Below are 20440 nucleotides of genomic sequence, written 5' to 3'. Positions count from 1 at the left end.
CGACATATCCAATGTACATATGTCCCGCATGTAATGTGTCCCCACATGACACCAACCATCTTTTCAATTGCAATGTGAAACCAACGCCTCTAACAGCCATATCTTTTTGGTCCAATACTGTAGAAACGGCATGTTTTCTTGGATTGCCGTTAGATGATATTGATAACGATTTTGTGAGTGATCACCCGTGAGTGATGCAACATCAAGCAACAACACTACCCGTTAGATCATCTTTCAACTTCGTTAATTTGCCACAAATACCTAAAATACAAGGTTCTTGAAAAGTAAAAGGAAGAGACAACTATACAGTTATTTTTCGATATTTATAAAGATAATAGCATTATTGAAAATGCAATTTTTTTTACTAAATATTACTTATTTATAAACACCACAAAATGATACAGACTCAGACATTAAAACAAAACACAAATAATCTTTACAACATTCACGCAGATGTGGGTGGACTTTATGGGTTAATATAAGTGCATGAAGACACATAGCAGCTCAGTGTGGAGAACTTAAAATGCGACAGACATAATAGACAGTCACTTCAGTGGACAATACGTTTGATCATAACCTCTTCTATAGCTTCGTATTCCATTCAAGTACTTTGGTGAATTCCTTTTCACCGAAGTTGATCATTTTCGATTGTTCCATGCAAATGTTTTGACGTTTTAAGTTATCGATAAGAAAGAGTTGCTTCTTGTAAGCATTCAATAGATCAGCACGTTGCTTCTTCAGGCTTTTAATTTGTTTATCTTTTGTTTCACTATCGACACGCATCGATTCTTTTAGCTCACGTTCGGCATTCTTTAGCAATGCCAATGCGGCTTTCGTATTTTCTAATTCTTCGTTGGCGCGATACAAACGTTTCTCAAGATTTGTATTTGTTTGAGACAAAACTTTTATCTCACGACGTGCAGCTTCGAGTTCCTTCTGATTGGCACAATGGTCCAAAGCACGCTCTTTAATACGTCTATTCATCTCATCGAGTTGGGTTTCTGTCCTATTTAACTGCTCGGCCATAGCGTTGTGTTTGGCAAATGCCTGATCACGTTGTTGTTCAATCTTTTTGTTGCGTTCTAAAGTTTTTTCAAGCATCTCCTTTTGTTGTGACATTTCTTGTGAAATACGCTCATGATCTTCTTCAAGTATTGCTATTTTAGACTTCAGGAATCTGTGGAAAAAAATAAATGTAAACAAATTTTATTCCGAAAATAAATACTCTTACAATGTCCACAGTATAAAATATCGAATGAAGATCTTTCCTATCTCGACTTGCGTTAAGAAGTTGCCCTATCTCACCAGTTCTTTATGTAACAGGCTATATCATAGCCTGTTTCAAGAACGTGCCACCTCAGAACTCTTTTCAAAAGCGAACTATTCCACAAGTTAATTTCATAACGACATCCCATCAGAATTTGTTTAAAATACACCCTTTCGTAACATAAATTAAAAATAATGTGACGAATATTATCACCACTAGGCGATACTAGTATCACTAAGCAGCCACTAGTATGTACGTAAACAAATCAATCATCATGTACACACATAAATACAAGGCAGCGGAGAGATACTCACAAACGCATGTCATCATCAGCCGACGTATTACTAACATATACACACGCATATATGTAGCTACAAACTACAAATATACATGTATATGGTTGGTAACCAAGCATGAAGTTCACGAAATTACTAGACCTTTGGAGAAATGGGTGAACGAGGAAACCGAGAGTATAAAAGCAGCGCAAGCTGAGGCATGACTAATCAGTTTTATTTAAACACACTATTGGTTGTGAAGTATAAGTGTTAATGTGAAGTAGCTCAAAGTAGTCTAATAAAGACCATTTTGCATTATTAAATATTCGAGTTATTTATTCAACAGTTTAGCGATTCGAACGTAAATTCGTTACAATACTTTCTAGATGAAGTAATGTGCTAATTGAAGTGTCCCCTAAGCGCGTTTTCTTTTAATCAGATACATAATCTAATTATAACAAACAAGCAGAAGATTACGCTACTGCTCACTTTTTCAAAATTGTTAAGAAGTCTATCTATATGTCTCAGATACCGAATATTATTGGTGTGAAACAAATTCACTTAAGATAGCAACTTAAGATACAGTCCAAATCCTTTATTATTGTATGTCTCTGGGTAAAACCGCATTTAAATCTTTTCATCAGGATAACAAAAAAAACTATAAAAGTCGTTCCGTATTATTTGCAATCCTCGTGCCAAGTTTTATCCGAATTCGTTTACCCGCTTATGAATCACCAGGGCCCGTATCGTGTGCTACGATTCGTATCGGAATCCATTCTCCACCCAATTTATAAATATGAAACCGCCAAACTATTTATACAAATTATGATAATATGGCGGCCACCGTGTTGTGATGGTAGCGTGCTCCTCCTACCACACCATATGCCCTGGGTTCACACCCAGGGCAAAGCAACATCAAAAATTTAGAAATAAGGTTTTTCAATTAGAAGAAAATTTTTCTAAGCGGGGTCGCCCCTCGGCAGTGTTTGGCAAGCGCTCCGAGTGTATTTTTGCCATGAAAAGCTCTCAGTGAAAACTCATTTGCCTTGCAGATGCCGTTCGGAGTCGGCATAAAACATGTAGGTCCCGTCCGGCCAATTTGTAGGGAAAATCAAGAGGAGCACGACGCAAATTGTAAGAGAAGCTCGGCCTTAGATCTCTTCGGAGGTTATCGCGCATTACATTTATTTATTTTATGATAAATTATAAATTCAACTTGTATGCAAAGTCTCTAGTTCACATATGTCGTTATTCGGACTCACGATTTCAAAGCTATTTTGATTTAATATTTGCGTGAAAACTTGATTTCGATACGAATCGCCTCTGTGATTCAATCACACCAGTACGGCTGAACAAATTGACTCAACAATAAGTACTACTTAAGAAGTGCCTACTGGATTTATTTTTATTAAAGCCGGTTGTGTGTTATCCCAACTTGACCGAACTATCACGAAAGCAATCCCATAATGATCCAAAGGTTGACTCAAAATGTTTGTAATCATCTTGAAGTAGTCCTGAATCGATCCAGAAAACAATCCGAAATTATGACAGCAGAAATCCCGAAATTGCACTAAAGAAGTCCCGAATAAATTCTTAAGCAATCCCGAAATAGTTACAAATTGATCGCGCAAAAGTCCCCGTATAACCCCGAAGTGATCATGAAAGCAATCCCGAAATAATGCAGTGATCTGAAATATATATTATATACATATTATGACGAATTTTAGCATCACTATGTTATTAGTAAATAAAGGCACAACAATAATAAAGCAAGCTACCACTCTTGTGTACGTGAACAAATCAATCCTCATTTACACACATACATACAAGGCAACGAAGAGATAACTCACGCACAGATGAAGTCATCAGCCGAAGTTTTTACTTACACATCCAGACGCATATATAAAACTCAATTACCAAGTAGGATATACAGCAGTTCTGGAAGGCGAAACGTCTAGACTTTAGTAGGAATATGCAAATGAAGCAACGGAGAGTATAAAAGCAGTACAAGCTGAGTAGTCAGTAATCAGTTTTGAAGTACTACTCCCAAAGTAATCTAAATAAAAACCATTTTACAATACAGAATATTGGAGTGATTTATTCAACAGTTTAGCGATTCGAACGTTAGCAGAAGGTTTAAAAAAAGCGGAATTTCCCTAAATTCGTTACAATATATATAAATATTTCTAAAACCATCCATAACACTTTTCCAAAAAAAAATTTTATAAAATTAAAAAAATTTACGTACAAAAAATGTTCACTTATTTAACAATGTAGTATATATATGTATAAATTTCTTACTGTTATGTATAATACTCAGCTGATGATTTTTATTCTGTAGCTGAGCATTTTTAGATCTCGACGTTTAAACAATCTCTGCCTATAAACAACTCGACAAAAACAAATCCGTGCGTCGCGCGGATGCGCCCCTCGCATGAGCGGGCTTTGGAGTGTATTAAACCGTTGCATAGCATAGGCGTAGTGTGTGGTATTAGTATGATATATGGAGTAATGAAAAATGATAGCATAAGTACAGTCACTACACTGCAGCTAAAAGTACATAGAAACATGGGGGTAGAGTTGGTATGAGTGAAATCACACAGCAACTCTGGGCAGACACGTCACCTACATATGTGCATATCGCCCGTTTTATTGTAAACAGATGTAGTTAAATATTGTAACTGCTTGGGGAAACGCAAACAAAGTTTTATTTCTTCATACAACTTCATTACAAAAATTAAATCCAAAGACCTCTGGCCGGGTCATCTTTGCCCCTAGGAGTATTCTATGCCGTGAACATAATTTCACCAGTCAACTCTTGTGAGGTATCTTAAAATCTCTAAAGACTAAAATTTTGGATTACATCTATCTGTTTACAATAAAATGGGCGATATATATTAAAGTATTTGAGCATATACACAATTTTTGTGCATGCAAGTGCAAGAGATTTACACCCAGCTGTTATATTGGAAATGAAGAACCAGAGATTTTATGGCAAATATATAAAGGGTTTACAAAAGCAAAGTACGTGGTCAAGTTATTATGTTTATGTTGTTTCTTTTTTGGGTTTTGTTAGTTGTAACATATTTTACATTATTTGTTTGGATTTATATGGAATAATTGCACAAAAACAAATATCAATTTAAAAAAAATATTAAATGAAATTAAATTCAATAAAAAAATATAAATAAAATAAAATAATAAAAAAAGAAAAAATAATATAAAGTAAAATTATAAATATAATAAAATTAAATTAATTTATTAAAATTTAATTAAATTGAATGACAACAAAAATAAAATAAAGCGCAAAATATAGTAAAATAAAACAATATAAAGAAAAATAATAATTAAAAAGAAGATAAAATAAAATTTAAAAAAATGTAATTAAATTAAATTAATTAAAATAAAATAGGTACAGTAAAATATAATAAAATTTAATCAATTAAAAAAAATTTTATTAAATTAACAAGGCTAGCGAATAAGCCCGAAAAAGAATTTGTTAATCGAATATTGCCGCTGAGAATATTCGGAAGCTTGGCCAGCAAGGTCAACTGTGGAAAAGTTTAATGGCTTTATACTGATAAGCGGTGTTTATGTAAAGTATCCCCAGAGAAAAAATGAAGGTGTTACATTGACCTGATTTCATCTCAAATTATCCAAGTGGAAGAGAAAGACTATTTAACCAGCATACTGTTCCAAAAGATTTATTATGTAAATATGTATGTAGCTGAATGGGGACACAACGAGTTACCTGCTGTCCTGAACACCAATGTTGGTAACCGTCATTTCGAAATAGTAAGACTTCGTTCATTTGGAAACCAGCATTAACACAAACAACAATATCAGCCTTGAAATCCATCAAAGATTACTCTTTTCAGTAATTGCTACATTGGACTAGGTAGGCAATTGAAAAGTAAACCTCTCGGCAAACGAAAATCGTACTCCACTCACCAATCGTACCCGTCCTGATATATGGTGCAGAAGCATGGACCAAATAATGGCTCTGGGATTATTCGAGGGAAACGTTTGTGGAAAGATTTATGGACCTCTACGCGTTGCGGCTACCAACTCCACTGGAAGCACCAGAAGGAACCAGATTGACGCCATTTAAACCAACGAAGAAGCCACTGACGCATAACCGTTTAAACGGTTAAGCGCCAATTAAGTAATTCTTCTATAGAAGTATGGTCTGCGCTTATATACTGCATTGTCATCAGGCTCCTAACTACATGTGTTCCAAGATCCAAGTATCTGAAGCTAAAAAATTATCAAAAAAATAGAAGATGCCGAGAAAGACGTCAGGAAATGTGTTTTGTCCTCGGTATCAATAATCCAAATGTAGACTTCTGTCAAGAGATATTCGCAAAAAAAAATTTGAATTTACATGTTTTGAATGATTTTGTTGTACATATCCACATATACACACACACTTATGGCACGAAATATTTTTGATCGCACAGCCGGTGTTGTACCCACTTAAGGCTACTTTGTAACGCAACCGAAGATCGTCAATGCATTATGCATCCCACCCATGGTTCACGGGTTGATTTTGTATTTTTGTCTTTATACTTACTTAATCAGTCCGTCGGCACTAAAATGCTTCTTTCCCATTTCCATTTTACGTCGTGAGGCACAACTGTCATTATTTAACATGGTTTCATCCAAGTCAGCACTACCTTTTGTACGCATTGCAGCGCCTTCATCACGTATCAATACTTCTAGGGATGGGCTTTGCACAAATTTGGGATTACGATATTTTACAGTGAAATTGGACTCTTTTGAACGGGAACTGCAATTACTTCCTCGTGTAAAGGTGCGTGTCGTACTTTCAGGACTTTTAACATGCTTCCTATGCATTGTGCTACTAGCTCTTGTGGTTTTTGGTGTCTCAGAATGCTCTGTTAAAATGCCATCACCATCTGGGCGCATACTGGGTGTAGTGGATGTTGTCGAATGTTGTACAGTTTTGCGTACTGGACGCTGCGTATTATTACGTTCTGTTGGCAAATCGCTAATTATATCTGCCTTACCATCACCAGCACCAGTGCCGTTTACAGCGCCACCCCCCGCGCCAACGCCACCACCAACACAATAAGATGTCGTTCCACCATTAGCACGTTTCTTCAATAACGTACTTGGTCCTTTGGATTTTGTGTATGTGAAATAACGTGACTCATTCTTGAGTGTCGATTGTTTGGATATACCGTTATAAATTCCACTACCAGTGGCTGTGCCAATACCACTGCCTCCACTACCGCTTTCAGCCACACTATTGCAGTTCACACGATGATGTTGTTCTTTATGTTGCTGTAGTTGTTGATCCAATGAATTGACGGTCAGCTGGTCCAGTTCTTGATTCAATTTGATAAATTCCTTCTCGCGCGACAGCAATTCGGCCATCGCCCCTTATAAAATTTTGACGGAAATTTTTTAATGTGTACACAAATGATAAATTTTGCATTAAAATCAAAATTTTTAACATTTAATTTTCCATAAAAGACCAATTTTCAGTTTTGATTTTGACTTTTATTTTTGATTGATAATGCAAACCATTTTAAAGACTACAACAAAACTTGGTCATCTACTGAGCTAACAAAGTGGCTGTAACGCCCGGTAAATTCTGCTGCAATGGCTCGATTCTTCATTAAAGTGACGCTTCATTAGGTTTGCACAGAAATACCATATACATACATATATGTATTCGTTACAGTTAATATATTGGAAATTGCATTAAGAGGGGGTGGGTGTTGTTAAAATTGTTATTTGTGAACTCTACTGGTGTTCTTGGAGATGAAGAGCGTTTATTAGACTGTTTGGATATGTTATTTTCGTTGCTAGTCATGAAGGGAAATATGAGGGAATTGTTTACATTTACACTTGTCAGGGAAGGGTGACTGAACTGTTATGTATGTATGTATGTATACGGCGGCCACCGTGGTGTGATGGTAGCGTGCTCCGCCTACCACACCGTATGCCCTGGGTTCACACCCCGGGCAAAGCAACATCAAAATTTTAGAAATAAGGTTTTTCAATTAGAAGAAAATTTTTCTAAGCGGGGTCGCCCCTCGGCAGTGTTTGGCATGAAAAGCTCTCAGTGAAAACTCATCTGCCTTGCAGATGCCGTTCGGAGTCGGCATAAAACATGTAGGTCCCGTCCGGCCAATTTATAGGGAAAATCAAGAGGAGCACGACGTAAATTGGAAGAGAAGCTCGGCCTTAGATCTCTTCGGAGGTTATCGCGCCTTACATTTATTTTATTTATTTTTTTAGTATTTGATTTGAGACGACACATGAGGTTTAGACCATTTCAGGAAAAAAATTATCTTTGTTCGTCGGAGCAGACTAAAAATATTCCTTTGGGAATGATATGATGCACAAACTTACAAGTACGGATTTAAATGTTATGGCGTTTTCTTTTCTGAAAATAATGTCACCCGGTTGGTTCTTCTCAGCCTTCTCGTAAGTTTGTTTGCTAATTTCCCAAAATATTTCGGACTTAATATGAAAAGGGGTACCATTACCTACTAATTCAGCTGTTTTGCAGATCGCCAGGTGACTTAGGTTAAAAGTTAGGATTTAAAAGTGCAACATTTTTTCCAGAAAAGAAAACGTCATAAGCTACATATGCGCTAGACTTAGGGCCTGCAGTATACTGTACACGCAAAACAACGAGAAAATTTCAGTATTTGGACAATGAGCCGATCGGCAACTCAGTGGCGTAACAATAGGGTGGCAGGGCTGGGAAATTGCAAAGTGCCCCGGGCCAAGAGGCCACGAGTTAAAAAATATTTTTTTACATTGTACCTGAGTATTTTATTTTATTTGAAAAGTGGTGTGATGGTAGCGTGCTCCGCCATCCACACCGAAAATCCTGGGTTCACGGCCCGGGAAAAGCAGTAGCAAAATTTTAGAAACAATTTCTTTCAATTAAAAGAAAATTTTTCTAAGCGGGGTCGCCCCTGGGCATTGTTTGGCAAATACTCCGGGTGTATCTCTGCCATGAAAAGCTCTCAGTGAAAACCTACCTGCCTTGCAGATGCCGTTCGGAGTCGGCATAAAACAAGCAGGTCCCGTCCCGCCAATTTGTAGGAAAAATTAGAAGAAACACGACGCAAATTGGAAGAGAACCATGGCCTAAAATCTTTTCGGAGGTTATCGCGCCTTACATTTATTTATTTTTTAATATACAATATAATAAGTAGGATTAAATCAAAGCAACTTTTCAATTCTTCAACAAATATGTAGAAAAATTTGGTACAATTTGTTCAACTTGGCGCACGAACCTTTATCGTGGAATATATACAAAGTTACACAAAATTAATTAAAATAAGTAAGGACGGGACTCTCTTAGGTAGTGCCGAAAACTTGATACCTTTCATGAATGGGGCTGAACAATAATCTTATTCCATTCGTAATGCCCAAATAATCGGCTGTATAAGATAAGAAATATAAAGTGAACAGGTGTACATACCTAAGCGATTTTTAAGATCAATATAAAATAAAAAATAAACTAGTTTGCATACAAACAGACAGACGGGCATGGCTAAATCAACTCAGCTCTTCATCCTGATCATTTCGGTATACTTATTGGTGGGTGTATCCATTTTCCTTTAAGGACCTACAATTTTGAGATTCGTGACGAAGTTAATATACATACCATTTCATTTTCATGAAAGGTATAAAAATCGGAAATTCTTTAATAATAGCTCCTACATAAATATTTTAAGCTACATATGCGAATGTTTTAAATATTTTAATTTAACGTTCCTGCCCAACACAACTTTATTGAACTAATAAAACAGGAAAAAAAGGAAAATAAATGTGTAATGTAAGTTTTCCAAAAGGCCTGCTTGGAACCTTAAAGATTATCAAAGTTATTTTGGGGCAAAAAATCGCGGAAAATTGGCAATGACCAAATTCAGTCCTTGGAAGCAACCTCTAAGTATTCTTCAAACAAATTTAGAAAAATACCGAAATAGTTTCTCACGTTAGAAAAGCAATTGAGATGGTAAAAAAAATCAAAAAAAAAAATATATTGGACCCGTAAGGGACCACTCTGCTGCTTATACCATATTCCTACGCATCATGCGAAATTTGAAGAAATTACGTCAATTTGTAGGGAAAATTTAAAGGAGCACTACACAACTTGGGAGAGAAGCTCAGGCTTAGTATCCTCGACGATAAATTGCACCAAGTTAGATTAGGTTTAACTGGCCGGTCAATAAAGACCTCACATATACTAAATGTGTTCATAGTGTTACCAGAATTTGTTTGACGACCAAACGGAAGAACCGCAATCATGTGCCAGGACCTATGTTATAGAATAACTCCGTTCTCTTGGCAAATACTAGCAGTTTTCTAGGACCCAGCTTAATTACTGCCTCAAGATCTGGCAACTCTGCCGCCCCTAATAGCTGAAGCCTTGACCTGGCGAGTGCAGGACATGAACACAGAACGTTTTCAACCGTTTCTTCCTGCAGCTCACACTTCCTACACTTGCTGTCACTGACGAAGCCTAACTTATAAGCATGTGACGCCAGAAGGCAGTGTCCAGTCAGTATGCCCATCGTAAGCCTTAAGTCTTATCTCTTCAGAGATATGAGCCACTTTGTGAGTCTAACATCGTAGGCTTTGCACATGATCTTAGAAATGTTGCAGCCCCGCGCTTTGTCCACGCCTTTCCTGCTTGATGGATCCTATGCAACTCCTGTCTCCTTTTGATTTCTCCCAAACGGATTGCCAAGAATAATTTATTTTTTGACGATTTCATCAGACGGTAAACTCTGCTTTATGCCAACATCTGATGCATTTTGAAGCTTATAGCGACTATATTGAGGAAGATATGACAGAAACCCATCTTATCGGAAAACAGGTTATATGGGAGATATATACTATCTATAGTGGTCTGGTAAGATCGGTTCCGACAAATGTCTAAACGGACATCAAAATATACACTCACCAAATTTTATAACAAATTAAAGGACTAGTTTGCATTCAAACAGACAGATAGACGTGCATGGCTAAATCTACTCAGCTCGTCTTCCGGATCACATCAGTACACTAATTGGTGTGTCTTTCGCTCCTGCTTTAAGGACTTAGAAAAGAATTCTATATTGTACATAAATATATATTTTTAACATTAAAACTTTACACCTAAATTATTAAACCTTACAGTTTATATCACATTTCTAATTGTTCTAATAAAAAACGTGTTGAATTTTGATGGTATAATTAAGAACATTTAGGATCTCCTTTTCTTGCTATCGCAATGTAACACGCTTTTATTAGAACAATTAGGACTGTGATATAAACTGTAAGGTTTAATAATTTAGGTGTAAAGTTTTAATGTTAAAAATATATAATTATGTACAATATAGAATTCTTTTGTCGCAGACGAAAAAGCCTAATTATCGTTAAAGCTTACAATGAACTTATAAAGTGTTATATTTCTTTAGAGTCAATTTATTGTTTACTTTTTAGTTAATTTTATTAACCAATAATAAAAGCTTATTTTTAAAAAAGTTTTTTTTTCTTTAATTTTATTTTTTACTTTTTAGTTCGTTTTATTAACAAGTAATAGAAGCTTGTTCTTAGAAAAGCCTTTTTCTAAAATTTAATTTAAAAAGGAATTTTTTTAAATTTTTAGTAGGGTAAAATATTGTTTAAATTAGTTACGTAATCTTTACTTAGTTATTTGTAACGTTTCTCATTCTATCCATTTCTTTTAATGCATCAACTTACTTTTTAGTTAATTTTATTAGCCAATAATAAAAGCTTATTTTTAAAAAAGTTTTTTTTCTTTATTTTTATTTTTTTCTTTAATTTTATTATATCATAATCCGAATATATTGGGGCATATTCATAATCGAAATAAAATGTGACTAAGTTAGTTGAAGCATTTTTGACAGAGAGCACATATAAAATTATGTCAAACAGTGTTAAATAACTTAACTTTGCCTATGCCGCGTTCAGTTTACAACTACTTATTGCAGATCTCTCATCTGTGGGTTAAATCTGTTTTAAAATAAAATTCTACTTTCGCTTAGCTAAAATTCCATCGCCAAAAATCTGTAAAACAAAATCAAGTGCGCAGAAAAGTATGCAACACTTACCGATAACAGCCTAACGGCGTTAGCGTTCGTTGTATCATAGAATTTTTACACTTTGAAAATGACGGCTGTTGTTTGCAAGGTTGCATTCCTTTGAGTCTTCGTTTTCACCATCTGCATTAACAGTCATGAGCCGGGACATTCGTGCAATTTTAGTGATGTAAATTGCATGGCGCCAGCGCCAATGCGGTGCCAGCTCAATGGTAGCTCATTGACGAAATGACTCCAATCGAATATTTGACGTTACTTAGTAGTGAGTGCGTAGTACATTTCACTTGCGCTATTGAGTGAAACGACTTTTGTGTGTCAGGCACGAGTTTGGTGTTATTGGCGCTACTGGCAATGATGACACTGAGCTGACGGCGGTAGCGCTGGTAGTTCAGCTTTTGAGTTGTATATTTTAAATTTAATGCACAATTAATATGGGTGTGTTTGAGCGGCCAAATAATAACAGTAGTATTGCTAAAGTGCTGCTAAGTTGATGGAATGTCGCTAATTTCCTAGCGATTATCAATAGATTGTCAATATTTCGTTCAACGGGCACGCGTAATTGCCACATCTGCTCAAATTTTCCAAGTTTTTCCATTCCTGATTTAACTTAAGCTGTTATGCCAATATTTTTCTGCCAGTTTTTTTCAAATACGTAATTTTTCCAAAAGCAAAATAAATTACAGAAAAGATTACAGAGTTAAACAGCCTTAAAAATTCAGCTATGTTGGTTATACACAGAAATACAACAGAGGGTTGTGTCTCCGCTTTTCGCAAGCGTTGAGATTCACCACGCGTGACACGCGTGATTCACCACGTCCAAATATCACAATCCACGGATAGGTACCGGCGGGTTTGTATGGGACTTAGGCTGTTATGCCAAAGCAAATACAAATCTTTACCGATAACTGTGTTATCGATTAATTTATCGAATTCTAACAAAGTAATATTGCATTGTCATCGGAGTTATACATGTGTGCAAAATTTCAGCTCAATCGGACACCGGGAAGTGTATCAAATTTAACTTGCAAGATTCCATTACAGACAACAAAAGTGAAACTAAATAAAAGCTTATAAAAACAATTCCGGGCTTTCGGCTTCTTGGCGGCAAGAACCGACAGCGAGCTATTATCGTTTAGTTGCCGGTTTGTTATCGGCTTGTTGTCAACTGTTTATAGATGTGTCTTCGATTTTACCCTGCAAAAATCGTTGGACCATGTGGTCCACTGGAGTACTTACCATTCTACTCCACTGTAATGCAGCGATGGCCCAACTCATGTTTCTACACGAACATGTTGTAAGCCGATCATTGCTCGTTTTTAACGATTGTAATCACTACGCGATGTTTATTGGACTGTGGGTACTCCATGGATTACTCTGATGTAATGCGGAGCTGGAGTATATGGTCCAGTCCTAGGACATCGCAATGTTAATTGGACCATATTTTTTGTATGAATTGTGGTTAATTTTGAAGCACTCGGTTGGTCCATAGCGAGTACTCCATACATGCATGCATGGAGTACTCGCGATTTTTGCAGGGTATATTTAAGTCTTATCGATATTTGTTTCATAACAAACCGATAAATCGTCGATAATGAAATGCTCCGATAAGAAACCGACAACTAATCGGGGAGCGACGGTGCGTCTTATTGGACGGCCGCGGTTTAGCGCCGATTAAAGGGCAAATTAATGGTGACTTATCCATAACCAGATAAAACAGCTGATCGAACCAACCTTAAGGAAATCAATGTAATCGATTAATGATGCCATACCATAACGCTAACGCGATAACCATACCATAGCCAACCAATTGGTTTTTGGTTTCTTGCCATATCCATAACCTAAAAATATTTCAGTTGGTGAATTTAATAACTTTTCGTAGATTTTATTCATTGTTTTGGATACGTTATGACTAAAAGACTTATTTTTTGTGGAATATGTAATTTTTTGCATTTTCTTTATTTTTGTGAAATTTTCACGATTTTTAGGTTAAGGCACCATTAATCGATCAGATTGGAGATGGTTATGGATATGGGTATGGTTACGACTATGGCGTTAGGGTTAAGGAAGTTTAATTTGCTTTTACAACCATGAGCCAGGTTAAGGCTCCACCTATTAGGAGTGACACAGATGCAGAACTTAAGCTGGCAAGTGTGGTAGATCCTTTATGCCTCTAGAATACATCAAGAGGAAATTTCTTTTTATTCTTTTGGCGAGAAACGTTTTTAATGTCAATCAAAGCCTCATTATAAAATATGAAAGAATACATACGCGCGATAACTTCGAAGAATTTTAGGCCGATCTTCACTTCCATCTAATATCGGGAAAACGGAATATATGGTGCCGTTCCTGAGCTTTTAAAGAGATATTGGGGCCACAATTGAACCGGAGGGTTGGTGCCGGGGTACAGAAATGGCAGAAAATAATATACATGTGTATAAGGATGGTTCCAAAATAATGGAAGGGGTTGGGTCTGCTGTTCACTGTGTCGACCCAGAAATTTTTTTTCCGATTTTCAGACGGAAATTATAGCAGTGAAGAAAGCAGCAGAAATTCTGAAGGAAGTGGGCTTAAGCTGCAGTCACGTTAATATATATAGTATATTGATAGTCTGGCTGTGATTAAGGCAATAATCTCACACAGTACTTGATCAAGAAGTGGTCTGGAATGCAATAAGTATTGGAAAAACTTCGCTTAGGCCGGACCATACATCTTTACTGGGTTCCAGTTCATAAAGGGGCAGAAGGTAACGAAAAGGCCGATGAGTTGCCAAAGGAGGGTGCAACACTCGCTGAGTCGACGATAGACGTCCCAATCCGTTTGGGAGAAATCAAAAGGATACAATTTCTAAGATTATCTGCAAAGCCTACGATATTAGACTCTCAAGGTGGCTCATATCTCTGAGAGAGAATACTTAAGACTGAGGGTCCTAGGAAACTGCTAGTATTTGCCAAGAGGACGGAGTTATTCTATAACATATGTCCTGGCACCTGATTGGGGTTCTTCCGTTTGGTCATCAATCAAATTTTGATAACAATATTGATACATTCAGTCTATGTGAGGTCTTTATTCACCGGCCTGTTCAACCTATCTTAACCTCACTTTCAATTTGCGTCGTACCCTTTTAATTTTGTCTACAAATTGGCGGAACAGGGCCAACGTGCTTTACGCTGACTCCGAACGGCATCTGAGCAGATGAGTTTTCACTGAGAATCTTTTCATGGCAGAAATACAATCGGAGTGTTCGCAAAATCACTGCCGCTTAGAAAGCTTTATTCTAATTGAAACAAATGTTTTCTAAATTTTTGATGTTGCTTTGCCCGTGACTTGAACCCAGGCATGCTTAACGAACGAAACGATATCATTTCGTTACGATAATCAACGTTAATAAACGAAACGAAGTCATTTCGTTTCGTTTATTAACGTTAAGAACGAGAAATTAACGTTAATTTGACGATCTTAACGTTAATAAACGAAACGAAGTGACTTCATTTATTAGCGTTGATTATCGTAACGAAATGATATCGTTTCGTTCGTTAAGCATGCCTGCTTGAACCCATGATCTTCGGTGTGGTAGGCTTAGAACGCTACCAGCACACCTCGGCGGCCGACAAAGGTTCGTTATAGTATCCTAATATCTCGATCTCACAGACAAATGGCATTTGTATGACTTGAACATTAAACAAATCTGCCTACAAATACCAGAAACCAAACACATTTTTATTTAATAACTATATTTAAACGTTTTTTATACTGACGTACGCATGCAACGATGTCTCCAATACATACATACCTCATGTACACACATTTACACGCCTTTTATCTAATTAATTTCCAATCAAAATCTTAATATCATTCCTGTCTGCACAAACTCTTTCGGGATTAAATGTTCTAATTAGAGTGGTAAGAAAAAAAAATAATTATGAATATCTAAAGCAATCACATACCTATAGGATTTACTGTAAGGATGGCTAAGATTTCGAAATGGTATAAAAGCCTCTGCAATACAGCCAATCAGTATCAGTTTCAGTTGAGCATCAAACCAAAAGCGTCACAGCCAAAAGAGCAAGAAATTAAACCGAAAACAAAGACATTAGATATTTTAGAAAATGCGTTCATTCATTGCTATCATCACATTTGTCGCCTTCATCTTAGCCGTCATTATGAGTGGTTTCACCGAAGCCGCTTACAGGAAGCCGCCATTCAATGGCAGCATTTTCGGCAAGCGCAATTCTTTGGGTAAGTAAATAGCGCAAATCAAAAAACTGATTTATCTAAGCCGGTCTTTTACTCTTTCCTTCTCCCAGAATACGACAATTCCAAAGCTGTGACTGCTATGTGCGAAATAGCTTTGGAGGCGTGTCAGACGTGGTTTCCACAAGGCGAAAGCAAATAAATGCGAAAAAACTCAGCTCAAAATTTCAACGATTAACCACGGCTTCGAAAATATATAGCAATCGATATTCGAAATTTATTTAAAATTTGTAATGATTTAAAATATAATTAAAGCGGCTTTGAAACGACAAAAAAAAAATTATATTTAAGTTTATATATAGTACATATGTATACATACATATTATATTGTATATACTATTTAGTATAAATATTATTTAAATAAAGGACATATTGCTCTATGGAGTAGCTAAAAGAGATTATTTGTTTTTTAAATGTAACTTGTTCAGTGAAAAGAAAGCTCTGGCAGTGTGGATATCTATTCATGGCCTGCTGTGTGCTTTCCAGCAATTAGCTTGTTGTTGTTGTTGTTGTAACGATAAATACACTCTCCGCAGCCCTTGCGGAGTGTTATCGATATTGATTGTCCTTTGCCGGATGCAGATCCGGTACGTTCCGGTAACAAGCACCATTAAGGTACTAGCCCGGCCACCTCGGGAACGATTTGGTATAGCCACATGAAACCTTCTACGCCATCCCACTCTCCTACCCCCTAGAACTTGGGGTCGGCAGAGCTCCGGCTGTTAAAGAAACAGGATTCGCCACGGGCCGGAGACAATTGAATTACATCGTAACTGCTGCACCATAAAGAAAGATGGGTACGATAAACGACTTGTAGACCATGATTTTCGCGAGGATGATTTAACTTTTCAATTGTCTACCTAGTCCAAAGTAGCACTTATATGCAAGAGTAATTCTTCGCTGAATTTCAGCGCTGATTTATTTGTTTGTGCTATTGATGGTTCCAAAATAAACGAAGTATTCTACTCTTTCGAAATCAAAACCGAAATCAAAACCCAGAAGAATTAAACAATGGATGCCACAAGGTGATGTCCTATCCCCCCTTTTGTTTAACTTCTACATATCAAAGCTACCTTCGCCACCGGCAGGAGTTACTATCGTTTCCTACGCCGATGACTGCACAATAATGGCCACAGGCCCAGGCTCACAGATCGATGAACTTTGCAACAAAATAAACGGCTACCTCCCTGATCTCTCCAGTTTTTTCGCCTCGCGAAACCTGACATTATCACCCACTAAATCATCGGCGACCTTATTCACAACATGGACGTCCCAAATGTAGACCATTTTTAATATCCACGTCAATGGCACTACGCCATTGGGTGTGACGTTTGATCAGGATCTACATTTTGGTGAGCATGCAGCCGCAATTGTACCGAAAATCCAGAGCCGCAATAAAAACCTTAAATCTCTTACTGGCAGAACTTGGGGTAAAAATAAAGGAACGCTCATTACCACTTACAAAGCAATTGACCAGCCGATTGCATACTACGCGTCCCCGATATGATCGCCAAGCCTGAAGACTACTCACTGGAAGAAGCTCCAGGCCTGCCAAAATACTGCCCTCAGAACCGCCACGGGTTGTCCTATTATGTCCCCAGAACACAAGGCGAGAATACTCCCCATCGTTACAAAAAACCAAACAGTTCCTGTTAAATACCCAGTAACCTGGGCATCCCAACAGACATCTGATTGATGAGCCAACACCGTCCAGGGACTTATGGGGTCATCTCCGTAAGCATTATGAGGAAACACGGCACCTGAGAACACACCCCTATGAAGCCAAAAAACACAAGCAGGTCCTCAGTGAACTCCACAAACAGGCGTCGGACCTCTATGCCAGGAATACCCGGTGAATCCTGTACTCAAAGAACAATACCCAAAACTTGCAGAGGAGGAACGCACGCTCCTTAGGGAAACGCGACTCACTCTAGCTCAACTTCGATCTGGATACTGTAACAGGTTAAACTCTTACCTATCCAGAATCAACCCCGACATACAAAACATATGTCCTGCCTGTAACGTCTCCCCACATGACACCAACCACCTCTTCAACTATATTGTGGAACCAACGCCTCTAACACCCCTCTCATTATGGTCCACCCCTGTTGAAACAGCAAGTTTCCTTGGACTCCCGTTAGAGGATATTGATGGCAATTTGTGATCGGTGGCACCTATTGGATGGGGCGAAAAACTGCTACAACAACAGCAACAACTATTTCGAAATAATAGGTGAAGCCATCTTCAGGAAAATGTGATAATGCTTGATCGACTTCCTTTATATAAATGGTTCAAAACGCAGCGGAAAATGTATCCTTGTTAAAATTTCAAAATCAAAATTTATCAATGTTTTGCTCATAGTACAGGTCTTACTTACTTACTTAATTGGCGCTTAACCGTCTAAACGGTTATGGCCGTCCAACAAGGCGCGCCAGTCGCTCCTTCGCTCCGCCAACCGGCGCCAATTGGTCACACCAAGGGAGTTTAAATCGTTTTCCACCTGGTCCTTCCAACGGAGTGGGGGCCGCCCTCTACCTCTGCTTCCATAGGCGGGTTCCGATAGAAACACTTTCTTGGCCGGAGCATCATCTTTCATTCGCATAACATGGCCTAGCCAGCGCAGCCGCTGCGTTTTAATTCGCTGGACTATGTTGATGTCTGCGTATAGCTCGTACAGCTCATCATTAAATCTTCTTCGGTACTCGCCATCGCCAACGCGTAGAGGTCCATAAATCTTTCGAAGAACTTTTCTCTCGAACACTCCCAAAGCCGCTTCATCTGCTGTTGTCATGGTCCATGCTTCTGCCCCATATAGCAGGACGGGTACGATAAGTGACTTGTAGAGTATGATTTTCGTTCGCCGAGAGAGGACTTTACTTTTCAATTGCCTACCTAGTCCAAAGTAGCATTTATTGGCAAGATTGATTCTTCGCTGGATTTCAGTGCTGATGTTACAGGTCTACAAGTAGGATATGTAGCAGCACGCACATACACAGCCACGCTCACCTGATAAAATGCTTGTTCTTGTTCGTTTTTTTTTTTTTGTGGATGCTATTTGGCACTGTTGTACTTCTTAGCTCCAAGAAAAGTGTAGTAGCTGCTAACGAAAACTGCGTAAATTTTGTATCGTAAAATTACAAAGAAATGCCCTTATTTACTTTCAAACGAGCACTTAATTACATCCCTCTTTAAAATCCATATATTTTGGACAATTTTAATTAACAAATTGTGATACTTTATTACCGGGGACGATTGCTAAAACACGACCAAAACCGTCGGGGGAGGTATTAATGGAGGCGTTTTTGCCTCGCTTCCAATAATTCGAATACTTTTTCGCCTTTGGACTATTGATAACAGGACAAAACGCGTCTTTTCATTTCTCTTTCCACATTTTTGGACGGGTTATTGCAGTCAACCTCGGTTTCAAACTGTTTTTCGCGGAGAACTTTTAAACGGGTAGAAAAACTTAGCACCCGTGTTGGTATTCTTAATACTGGAATAACTACGCGTCCTCAGGTATCCCAATTCAAGGTTTTTGTATAATTTTCTGTAGGACCCATATAGGTGCACTACATTTTCATACTAAATTCGTTCAAAAAATTTACCATCACAGCAACCCATATCTGATATTCCGCTCCTTTTTTTGTTTCCCTGTGTCTCTTCCAACGACAGCAACCCCGGTAATTTTGACACTTCGTTCAGTGTCAAACGCATGTTCCACGCAGGTTCCACAATAGTTTGACACTGACCGAAGTGTCAAACTGCAATGTGTTAGAAAGAGAAAGGAATTGCTTCCTTCTCATACATATCATACTTGTAAACCTGTACTATGGTTTTGCTCTCCTGGGGCTGTATTCAGCGTGTGAGTTTTGAAATGTACATTCTTCTTTTATACAAATTAAGTGTATGAAGAATAAGTATAAATTTTAAAACTCAGTTACTGAATATACCCCCTGAACAATTACAGAAACACAAAAACATTCGAACTTCAAAATTTGTTTGAAGTTTATTGTATTTGAAAAAGTGAAAATGCAGCCATGGTTTGCCTTCTTTTCTATTCCGACTGCCCTTTCGAAAACTGCCTAGGTTAGGTTAGGTAGCTGTAGCTTTGACCTCACGAGCGCAGGCATGAATATACTCGTAGAACGTGCTCAACCGTTTCTTCCTGCAGCTCGCACACTGCTGTTACTGGCAAAACCAAACTTATAAGCATGTGACATCAGAAAACGGTGTCAAGTTAGTATGCCGAACGTGAGCCTAAAGTCGTGTCTCTTTAGAAATTTGAACTAATTTGTGAATGTAACGGCTCAGCATTTGTATATAAGCTTAGAAATTTCGCAGCTGCGCGCTTGTCGTTGTCTTTCCTGCTTGTGATAGATCATATGCAACTCCAGTCTCCTTTTGCTTTCCCCCAAACGGATTGGGACGTCTATTACGTGGGCCAGTGACAGTGTTTATACAATATGGATATCAAATGAAAGCTGTTGATGAGTGCTTTAGTACAGAGTAATATATTATCCAGAGACTGACTGGGACTGGGATTGGGA

General features: G+C 37.7%; 2 protein-coding genes across 2 annotated transcripts; one reads left to right on the top strand and one right to left on the bottom strand.

Annotated features, from left to right (window-relative positions):
• Positions 1–350: 350 nt before the first annotated feature.
• Positions 351–7251, bottom strand: LOC137247212 (testis-expressed protein 9). The gene is made up of 2 exons (XM_067778320.1): positions 6116–7251; positions 351–1177 (listed from the first exon to the last, which is right to left on the bottom strand). The coding sequence occupies exons 1-2, from the start codon at positions 6940–6942 to the stop codon at positions 583–585; spliced, it is 1422 nt and encodes a 473-aa protein (XP_067634421.1). The 5' UTR covers positions 6943–7251; the 3' UTR covers positions 351–582.
• Positions 7252–15637: 8386 nt separating this feature from the next.
• On the top strand, positions 15638–16192 carry SIFa (SIFamide). Its single transcript, XM_067778321.1, has 2 exons — positions 15638–15878; positions 15947–16192. Exons 1-2 carry the CDS (start codon positions 15749–15751, stop codon positions 16033–16035), a joined length of 219 nt encoding a protein of 72 aa, XP_067634422.1. The 5' UTR covers positions 15638–15748; the 3' UTR covers positions 16036–16192.
• The last annotated feature ends 4248 nt before the right edge of the window (positions 16193–20440 follow it).

Source organism: Eurosta solidaginis, chromosome 3, assembly GCF_040869045.1.
Source record: "Eurosta solidaginis isolate ZX-2024a chromosome 3, ASM4086904v1, whole genome shotgun sequence".
In the NCBI taxonomy this organism is placed as follows: Eukaryota; Metazoa; Arthropoda; class Insecta; order Diptera; family Tephritidae; genus Eurosta; species Eurosta solidaginis.
The sequence above is the reverse complement of the archived record's forward strand: the minus strand, read 5'-3'. Positions and strand labels throughout refer to the sequence as shown.

Bases quoted from the DNA above. Each gene is read 5' to 3' on its own strand.
- LOC137247212 (XM_067778320.1), bottom strand. From the start codon at position 6,942: ATGGCCGAATTGCTGTCGCGCGAGAAGGAATTTATCAAATTGAATCAA. The intron at 1,178-6,115 runs GTAAGTATAAAG...TTTTTTCCACAG, and splicing joins AGTGCCGACGGACTGATTAA to ATTCCTGAAGTCTAAAATAG.
- SIFa (XM_067778321.1), top strand. From the start codon at position 15,749: ATGCGTTCATTCATTGCTATCATCACATTTGTCGCCTTCATCTTAGCC. The intron at 15,879-15,946 runs GTAAGTAAATAG...TCCTTCTCCCAG, and splicing joins CGGCAAGCGCAATTCTTTGG to AATACGACAATTCCAAAGCT.